General features: G+C 67.8%; 3 protein-coding genes across 3 annotated transcripts; 1 reads left to right on the top strand and 2 right to left on the bottom strand.

The window, feature by feature from the left end:
- Positions 1–25: 25 nt before the first annotated feature.
- Positions 26–3,731, bottom strand: RHOBADRAFT_53531 (glycoside hydrolase family 3 protein; the record flags this gene model as incomplete). The annotated part of the gene is made up of 16 exons (XM_018416881.1): positions 26–165; positions 238–493; positions 595–775; positions 872–1,097; positions 1,165–1,324; positions 1,392–1,533; positions 1,597–2,004; positions 2,071–2,227; positions 2,298–2,325; positions 2,446–2,504; positions 2,573–2,581; positions 2,660–2,822; positions 2,897–2,909; positions 2,982–3,258; positions 3,335–3,443; positions 3,516–3,731. The coding sequence occupies 15 exons, from the start codon at positions 3,729–3,731 to the stop codon at positions 254–256; spliced, it is 2,388 nt and encodes a 795-aa protein (XP_018271614.1). The 3' UTR covers positions 26–165; positions 238–253.
- A 1,360-nt stretch (positions 3,732–5,091) lies between these two features.
- On the top strand, positions 5,092–6,849 carry RHOBADRAFT_53532 (uncharacterized protein; the record flags this gene model as incomplete). Its single annotated transcript, XM_018416882.1, has 2 exons — positions 5,092–6,184; positions 6,251–6,849. 2 exons carry the CDS (start codon positions 5,092–5,094, stop codon positions 6,847–6,849), a joined length of 1,692 nt encoding a protein of 563 aa, XP_018271615.1.
- A 471-nt stretch (positions 6,850–7,320) lies between these two features.
- On the bottom strand, positions 7,321–9,505 carry RHOBADRAFT_53533 (uncharacterized protein; the record flags this gene model as incomplete). The annotated part of the gene is made up of 3 exons (XM_018416883.1): positions 7,321–8,109; positions 8,192–8,650; positions 8,720–9,505. 3 exons carry the CDS (start codon positions 9,503–9,505, stop codon positions 7,321–7,323), a joined length of 2,034 nt encoding a protein of 677 aa, XP_018271616.1.
- Positions 9,506–9,512: the final 7 nt, after the last annotated feature.

Here is a 9,512-nt window from a genome sequence, read left to right on the forward strand (position 1 = left end):
CTCCTCTCGAGGGGCGACGGCGACAAACGAGAGAGACTGCTTGCAGATTTTGGACGTGTGACGGAATGGGAAGGGGGAAGAGAAAGAGGGAGGGTCCGTGCGGCAGAGGGGGATCGCAAAGCGAAGAGGGTCCGCTCGGGAAGCGTCAGGACGGTGCGCGCCGACCTGCAGGCAGAGAGCGAGAGTCAGTACGCGCACCTCGACAGAGACGGGGAGGGGAACGAGAGCCGGGCGCACCTCGACAGAGCCCAGCTCAGAGCTCGAGCGTGACCGTCTCGGCAATCTTGCGGCTGCTCGTCCCGACCGCGAGCTTGTACTCGCCGTGCGCGAGCATCCACCCGCCGTGCGTCACGTCCCACACGGCGAGGTCCTTGTGGCGCAGCTGGAACGTGACCTGGGCCGTCGCGCCCGCGGCGAGGTGAGGCTTCGAGAAGCCGCGAAGGGAGCGGGGCGGCATCTTGTTCGGGGTCGACGAGGGGAAGGTGAGGTAGAGCTGTAGGCGAAAGAGGGAGGGAGGAGGTCGACGGGTCAGGAAGAGCGCTTCTCGAGCCGCACGAGCGAGAGAGGGAAAGGGAGGAGGGCACAGAGACGCACCTGAGCGACCTCGGCGCCGGCGACCGAGCCCGTGTTCTTGACCGACGCCGTCACCTCGTACGCGATGTCGTACAGGCCCGACGTCTCCTTGCCGTCGACGAACAGCTTCTCGTTCGTCTCGCGCACGCTCGCCGGCACCTTCTCGCTCTTGGCCTTGACGGCGATGTTCGACACCTCGAAGCTGCGGGGCGAGGCAGTGTCAGTTCGCGATGGACGTCGAGGAGAGGGGACGTCATGGCCAGGAAGGGAGGAAAGAAGAGAGCGAGCTGCGGCGCACCTCGAGTAGCTCTTGCCGAACCCAAACTCGAAGAGCGGCTCAATCTCCTGCTCGTCAAAGTGCTTGTAGTCGATGAAGACGCCCTCGGAGAAGTTAGAGACCGGGTTGGTCGTCACCGAGCCGTTGTAGAGCGCGTCCGGGTAGTCGGACACGTCGCGCGCGATTGTGAAGGGGAGCTTGCCGCTCGGGTTGACGTCGCCGTACAGGGTCGAGGCGATGGCCGTGGCTGCATGACGCGAGAGCATGAGCGAGGACGGACAGGGAGGGGAGGAGAGAGTGAGAGAGGGACGGACCGCCTTCCTGGCCGCCAAAGTAGGTGTAGAGAATGGCCGTCACGTTCGGGTGGTCGACGAAGCGCGACATGTCGACAGGGCCCGGCGCAGTGACGACGACGATCGTGTCGTTGTGGTGGTTCGCGACGTACTCGACGAGGGCCGAGCCGTTGTTCTGGAGCTGCGGGCCGGTTTGAGAAGGTCAGTGCGCGCTCGCGAGTAGAGTAGAGAGGGAGAGGGGGGCGCACCTCGAGGTCGGTGCGGTCAAAGGCCTCGCGAGCGACAGCGGTGACAAAGACGACGGCGGCGTTCGAGTACAGGAGCTTGGTGTCGAGGAAGTAGTTGGTCCCGTTGGTCATCCAGCTCGGCACCTGGCCCTCGGTCGGGTTGCTGTCGCTCGAGCTGTGTTAGTTCGGGATCGACCGAGAGTAGAGGCAGAGGGAGGAGACGCACTCGTAGGTGTAGTAGTCGGTGACGACCGGGCGCTCCTCCTTGCGGCCGCGAGCCGTCATGGCCGCCGTCGGGTCGAGGTTGTACGGCGCCGGCGAGCCGCCCGAGCCGTAGCCGTCGCTGTTCCAGCCGGTAAAGTCGGCCTCGGACGAGCCCATGAAGTCGAAACCGAGGTTGTTGAGGATCCCGGACCGAGCGGGCGCAGCCGACGAGCCGACGAGGAGGAGGTCCCGAGGCTTGTTGAGGGGCAGGCCGTGCGAGTTGTTGTCCGAGCGCACGTTCTTGAGGAGCGTGATGGCGCCCTCGGTCACCTTGCGCGCCGTCTCGGTCGAGTAGTCGTTGCCGACGAATCGGGCAAAGTCGGTCTTGGGAAGGCTCGCCTGGTCGAGCGCAAAGTACGGCGTGAGGATGCTGCAAGGGTCGAGGGACATTGTCAGGAGCTGCAAAATCACGAGAGGGAGCGCGCCGAGGACGCACCGGATGATCTTGTCGTCGACAATCTCGATCGGGACCGTTCCGTTGTCAACGTAGCCGGCGAGCGCCTCGCCGAACAGGTGCTGGTCGACGCCGGCCCAGCCGATGTAGTCGGTGCCGTTGACGGCCGACGAGAGCGTGCTGTGGCCCGCGCCCCAGTCTGCGACGCGAGGGAGGATGTGAGCTCGGGGAACGGCGAGGAGAGAACGCGCTCGAGCCTCGAGACGAACCGGTGATGACCCAGCCGTGGAAGTTGAGCTGCGAGCAGGGTGGGACGAGTCGACGAGGAGGGTGGAAGGAGAGGGAAGTGTGCGTCATCGAGAGAAGGTGAGCGATCCCGCTCGAGAGGCTGACTCGGCAAAGAGGGAGTAGACGCACCGTCTTCTTGAGGACCGTGTTGAGGAGGTGGTCGTTCTCGCAGGCAAACGTGCCGTTCACTGTGTGGTTGCGTCGCAGGTAAGTTCGAGAAAGCGCACACATGACGAAGAAAGGGAGCGAGACGGACCTTGCTGGTCTGCGAGGAGACGAAATGCGGGTCCTTCTAGTCAGCGACTTGGCCTCGAGACAGAAGAAGTAGAGGTGTACGACGCACATGCGCACATGAAGCTGCCGCTGCCCGCCCTGATCGCCTCGGCGAAAGGCCACACATAGAGCTCGTGGGTCGTCGCCTCGTCGATGATCGAGTCGACGGTCGTGTTGACGACGTTCGGGACGTAGCCCCTCGGGGTGCCGTAGCGCAGGTACTCCTGCTCGTTCTGCGTACAGGAGAGGAGGAGGGAAAGAGTCAGTCTCTGGATTGTCCGGGCGCAAAAGAGGGCCGTGCGCGCACGCCGACAAAGTGCCTGCTCGTCGACAAAAGAGGCGTCAGTACGGCTCTCTGAGAGGGCAGAGAGAGGAGGGAGAGAGAGACGCACTTGACGAGGCCGACGACGCCCTGCTCCTGGAAGCCGAGGACCGAGAGGTGCGCCGCAGTGCCGGTCAGGTACGGGTCTGGCGAGAACGTCTCCCAGTTGCGGCCGCCGTACGGTGAGCGACCCATCGGGCCGATGCAGATCGAGAGCGGGACGTGCGCGCCGAGCGTGTGGTACTCCTTGGCCACGGCGACGGCGCGGGCGTAGATGAGGTCGACGTCGAACGTGGCGCCCGTCGTCACCTCGGCCGGGAACTGGGTGCTGTACCGCGAGTTGACGCCTGTGCGAGGGGAGGACCGTGAGTCTGTGTATCGGCGGAAGAGGTGTACGGCCGAGGCAGAGAGAGAGCGACGCACCCGTGGGGCCGTCGGCGGTGCAGATGCCCTGCGTGAGCCCGATGTCGTCGAGCGGGTAGCCGAGGCCGCTGCAGCCGTTCGTCGTCGACTGGAAGTCGGTAAAGTTGATCTGAAGCGAGGGGCTGAGTCAGTGACTTGCTCGCGACCGAGAAGGAGGACCGGGAGGAAGCGGCAGACGTACCTTCTGCTCGAGCGTCATGCCCTCAACGTAGGACACGGCCTTCTCGTACGCCTTGATCCACTTGTCGCTCGTGAAGCCCGCCGGCGAGAGCGGTGCGCGCAGCTTGTAGCCGCCGCTGTCGGAGCTGCCCGACGTCTTGCGCGGGCTGAGGTGGGTCGCTGGAGCGGCATGGCCGAGTGCGCACAGCGCGAGCAGGATGAGCCCGTTCGCGAGCATTTTGGCGAGTCGTGTGCGGTAGAGAAGAAGAAGCGGGAGCGGCAGAAAGTGCTGAGCCCGAGCGAGTCGAGCGGACCGGCGGGCCATCCCCCGCAGCGTGGTGCGGACGACGCGCCGCAAGAACAGTTCAGCAGCAGGACCGTCGGATCGATGACCGGCGGGCCTTGTCCGACGCTAGTCGACGGGCGAGCTGTGGCCGCGACAGCAGGGTGCGGCGAGCGAGCGCAAGTGGGGGACGGGTCCGGCTCGTGACAAAAGGCCGTAGCGTGGTTTCGTCGCGAGGCCGGTCGAGCAAGGGCTGAATTTGGCGTACGCCGGCGTTCGAGTCGCACGCTTGTCGAGCTCTGTCGGCCCGTTTTGTCGAGGTCGGACATGGGACGAGGTGGACGAAGCGGCGACGGCGAGGCGGATCGAGTGGGGAGGAGGGAGCGAGGCGTGAAGCGACGGCCCAGTGTGGTCCGTTGCCCACCTGCTGCGCCGTGTCGTGACCAGCTCGGAAGCTGTCGCACAGGTCGAACGCTCGCGCAGGAGCGCTGGTCGTCGGGGCGTCGGCGCGAGGAGAGGAGGGGAGGTCGAGGTGGCAGCGGGCCGCGCAGAGCTGCGGTGGAAGTGGGGCAAGGTCAGCACCGCTGCAGGGGATCGCTCGAGGTAGAGAAGCACAGAACGCACCAGGATGTGCTTCGAGAGGGCCGAGGCGGAGTGTTGACGACGAGGCGAGCCGATGAAAGTCGAGGCGACAAGGGCGGTCGGGTGCGGTTCGCTCGGGCGCAGCGCGACGCCATCGCAGCTAGCGACGGGCCCGTGCAGCACGGAGAGCAGCAGTGTCGATGAGAGCGAGGTTGGACGACCCAGCCGCACGGTTGGCTGACCTCGCTGCTCCACCGCTCGCCGTCGCTCTGCCGGGCGTGCCTCTCTGCTCTCAATGGAGCCTCAGAGCTCTGCAGATGCCTACCCCGTCGTGACCCCCGACCACACGCGGTCGCCGTCGAGCGCAGCACGGCGTCGTCCTCCTCTCGACCCCACCTCGACCACCACCTCGACCAAGCCCCAAGCTGCCCCGCACAGATCGTCATGAGCTCCACAAGCAGCTGCTCGAGCGACCGAGCCGCTGCGCCTGAGCCCGTTCCGCCGTCGCGGCGTCGCCCTGCAGCCTGTTCGAGACGGTTCGAGCAGCTTCGAGGTCCTCGGCTCGCGCGACGGGCAAGTTCGAGCAGGTTCGCCGGCTTCGTGATCAGGTGCGCACCCAGCCGCTCTTCAAGACCCCGCCCGAGCGGACGCCCCCTCGCTCACCTTTCTCTCCACCTTCCCCTCCTCAGCTCGCGACCCCAACTCGACTCGACCACCCGCGCACCGTCTACACATGTTCTCCCTCCCGCTCCACCAGCCCCAGACCAACCTCTACTCGACGTCGTCCCACAAGGCCCGCCTCGCCTACGAGCAAGAGCTCAAGCGCCTCGCGTTCCTCACGGAGCAGCACGAGCAGCAGCGCCGCCGCGCCGAGGCCGCCGCTCGCCAGGCCGCTCTCGCCGCCTACGTCGAGGAGCAGGAGCGCCGTCACCGCGAGGAGGCGTTCGAGCGCGCCGTTCTGCAAGAAGTCGAGCGCCGTCGCCGCCTCCAGCAGGCGGCTCTCGTCCAGCAGGCGCTCGAGCACCGCGCCGCCCTCGCCCGCCGCGCCCAGGAGGAGCGCGACGCCGCCCTGTACCGCCAGGCCGTTGTCGAGGCGGCACAGCGTCGCGCTGCCCTCGTCGCCCGCGAGCAGAATCGTCGCCGCGTCGAGGCCGAGCAGGACCAGCGCCGTCGCATCGTCGAGGCGAGGCGGCAGCAGCGCGCGCGCCAGAGCGACTTGCCGCACTCGCTCGTCCAGCTCTTCCTCGACCTCGCCAGCTCGGCGGCGCACGATGAGCCAGAGCAGCAGGCCGTTGCCGCGCCCGCTCCCGTCGTCGCCGACAAGGCCGCCTCGTCCTCGTCCCCGGCGCCCACTTCCACCGCCACCGCCGAGCCCTCCCTCCCCGACCCGGCCATCGAGGCTCTCCAGAAGCGTTTCGAGCGTGACGCCGCTCGCCAGGCCGCCCTCGACACCCTGAACGGCCTCTCGACCGAGTTCGACTCGCGCCTCTCGTCCTTCACCTCGCCCTCGGCCCTCACCTTCCAGTCGCCGCCCTCTCCCACCTCGACCTCCTCGACGCCCACTCTCGCGTTCGGCAAGCCCAACGCGGCCTTCCTCGGGCACGAGGACTTTCTCGTGTCGCTCCTCAGCAAGGTCGACGCCGTGTCGTCCGGCGGCGACAAGGTCATCAAGCAGGCGCGCAAGGCGCTCGTCAACCGCGTCGAGGTCGAGCTCGCCAAGCTCGACGAGCTCAAGGAGCACGAGTGGGAGCGCCAGAGCCAGCAGGCGGCGAGCGAGGCGGGCGAGGGGTCCGAGCGCGCGCACGACGACTCCACGGCTGCAGCAGGTGCGCCCTCTCTCATTTCTCTCTTTGTGTCCTCTCGTTCGCGTCCTGACACTCTGCGTCTCGCAGCTCCTGCTCCTTCCGCCGACCTCGCCGCAGCCGAGCCTGAACCCGCCACGGTCGAGCCCGGCACCGCCTCTTCCTCGTCTTCCCCGACCCTCGACAACTCGACCCTGGCACCCGTCGACGCGCCTGTCGACCAGTCGGCCCGCCTGACCGCCGAGTCGCTCGCGTCCCTCCCGACCGACGCCGCCAACCCCCACCCGACCCCCTCTCGCCCTCGCTCTCGCGCCTCGACTACCTCTCTTGACTCCGACTCGTCGTCGATCGTCAACCTGTACGTCGACGAGGTGCTGCGGCGCGCCAAGGACCTCGCCGACCGCATCGACGCCGAGGAGGAGGCCGAGAAGGCGGCCGCGGCCGCGGCTCCCGCGCGCGCGAGCGACGGCTCGGCCACGGTCGACGGGGAGGGCTCGGCGCGCACGAGCGCCGCCGAGAACGTTGCGCAGGCCGCATCGGCCCCGGCCGCGCCCGTCTCGACCGCGCCGGCAGCGACCAAGCCGCTCGAGAAGGACCTCAAGGAGAAGCTCGTCGTCGAGGCCACGCCGAAGCTCGAGCTTGCGCCGACCTCGGCCGTCGTCGCAGATGAGGAGCGTCGCGCGACGTGACGGACGAGGAACCGGTATCGCACCAGGAGGAGGAGGACGAGTCGAGCGAGGATGCGGCGGCGGGCTCGGAGGCGGTTTAGCTTCGTGTTCCCCTCTCTTTCTTTCCATCGCCGTAGCATCTTGTTGTTGTCTGTCATGGTTCAGCGTCTGTCACCTCCGTACTTTCGAGAGAGCTCTCGCCGTGCGCTTCCTCTCGCTCGCGCAACTTGAGAAGGTCAAAGAGGGAGCCCTCCTCTCAAGCTTGACGTGGTCCTGTGCGAGCTGTCATGTTGCTCAAGGGCGAGCAGCATATCTAAGCTTCCATCACTGTGGGCGACGAGCATGCTAAGCTGCGCCGAACTCTCAAAGTCGCTTGCCCGGCTTCGACCCCGCTGTCGCACGGACCGCCAGCTCTCGCTCAGGCTCTCTCGCTTTCAAAGCCACGCTGTGCTCGCCAGATCAACGAGATACATCTCTGCTTCTCAAGACTCGCTACGCCCAACCTCCCTCGGGCTCGACGAGCCGGAGAAACTCCAACGCGCCCATCTCGAGTCCGGCGACGTCCCTCCTTTCCCAGTCGTCGCCGCCGCTCCCGCCCGCCGCCGCCGGGTACTCGACCTCGAACCCTACGTCCGCAGCCCTCGGGTTGACCCTCACGAGCTTGACCGATCCGCCCCGGCCCGCCTCGCTCGCGACGAGCGCCTCGCCCGGCAAGCGCACGACGCCCGGCGTGTTGAACCCGGCGCCGAGCTCGAGCACGACGACGTGCGTGCCGCGGGCTCTAGCGCGCTCGACGAGGTGCGCGACGCGCTCGGCGTGCGCGAGCCGCTCGGTGCGCGGGCCCTCGACGAACCACGGGCCGCCGCGCACGCGGAAAAAGACGTCGGTCGTGCCGCATGCCGGGCAGCGCGGGATGAGGGACGGCGCGAGGTCGGGCGGGAGGCGCATCGTGTGCGGGTCGAGGGCGCCTGGCGTCGAGTGCGCGGCGGTGCAGGCGGGGAGGGAGGGCCCCACGCGGGCCGAGGGCGGGTTCTGAGCGGCGCACGAGGGCGACAGGCACTGGAACTCGGTGTAGGAGCCTTGCGGGGCGTGAAAGTGCGTCGAGGGGAACCCGGACGAGGGAAACAGGTTGTCGGCGTTCGAGGTGAGGACGGTGAAGCCGCCGGGCCGAGAGCGGGCGTATCGGAGGAGGGTCGCGTAGACGGGTGACGGGGACGAGGGGGTCGCCCAGTTCTGGACGTTGTAGCCGTGCGACAGGATAAAGGCCCACTTGACGAGCGGCTGCGGCGAGCGCGAGGGAGGGGAAAGAGTCAGTCGAGGTCCGAGCGGAAAGGGCGGGAAAGGGCGGAGAGAAGTGGCTCACGTCGTCCCAGTCGTGGCCGATCGTGTCGTACAGGCACCGGAGCGACGTGTGCTCGACCAGGCCCGGGTACAGCTTGGCGAACAGGGCCGGGCTCGTGTAGTCGAGCGGGAGCCCGACCGCCTCGCTGACGGCGTCGGCGCTCAGGCCTGCGCCGGCGTGGATAATGACACTGTCGGCCTCGTCGATCCAGCGCTTGACGTGTTGCGGGACTGTGCGCACGACGGGAAGAGGCGCAGGTGGAGCTGGGACGGAAGGGAAGACGGCGGCGAGCGCGGCGAGGTAGTTGTCCGTGTCGGCCTGCGAGAACAGGACAAAGACGACGTTCTTGAGGGTCGACGACGGGTGGGTGTCGAGCCAAGTCGAGACGACACGCAAGGCGATGCGCGCGGCGAGGTCGCCGGGGAAGAAGAAGAGGCCCGTCGAGATGCACGGGAAGGCGACCGTCGAGATGGTACCGAGCTGCAGGCGGGGTTGGGGATCAGTCGAGGCGCTCGAAGGCACGAGAAAGAGAGATAAGAGTCGGCGCACCTCTTCTGCGAGGTCGAGGCAACGCTGATAGACCGTCTCGAGCTGGCGGACCTGGAGCTCGCTCGGCTGCGCGCCCTTGCGAGCGAGCTGCGGCCCGGCGACGTGCAGGACGTACTGGGCCCTGAGCGCGCCACCGTGGGTGACGATGACGTCCTCGGCCGTCTCGACGTCGACCCAGTCGCGCGCGTGCATGACCTTTGCGCACTCGGCGCGCAGCGAGGGCCCGGCGGCGGCGTGGATGACGTTGTCGGCGCACTTGTGGGTCGGCTTGAAGCAGCCGAGCATGCGCACGTTGGCCGGGTTGACGAGGGCGAGCGTGTCGTGCGGCGACGAGGCCGTCGTCGAGTCGAGGCGGGTGAAGTCACCCCGGGTGAACTTGATCCGGGCGAACGACGGCGGGAGGACGTCGGCCGGGGCGGTCGTCGACGGGAAGAGCGCCTCGGCGATGGTCGGGATGCGCGACACGGGCACGAACGGGTCTGGGTTGCGGTCGTTGCGCAGTCGGGCGAGGGCGTCGGCTTGCTCGAGGAGGGCGCGAGGGAGTGGCGACAGCTCTTGCGGGTCGCGGACGGTGACGAGGGCGTCGAGGAGGCGTTGGCGGTGCGCGAAGGAGAGGTCGAGGAGGTCTTGACGCGACGGGAGGTGCGGATGAGGCGGAAGCTCGTCGACGAGGTGTGCGAGGAGGGCGAGCTGGGCGTCGACGACGTCTTGCGGGGCGAGTGGCTCGGGCGTCGTCGTCTCGACGTCGAGGTCGACGAGGTGGCGGTACTCGGCGAGCTGGAGCATGGCGGCG

The sequence above is a fragment of the Rhodotorula graminis genome (assembly GCF_001329695.1).
Source record: "Rhodotorula graminis WP1 unplaced genomic scaffold RHOBAscaffold_6, whole genome shotgun sequence".
Classification (NCBI taxonomy): domain Eukaryota; kingdom Fungi; phylum Basidiomycota; class Microbotryomycetes; order Sporidiobolales; family Sporidiobolaceae; genus Rhodotorula; species Rhodotorula graminis.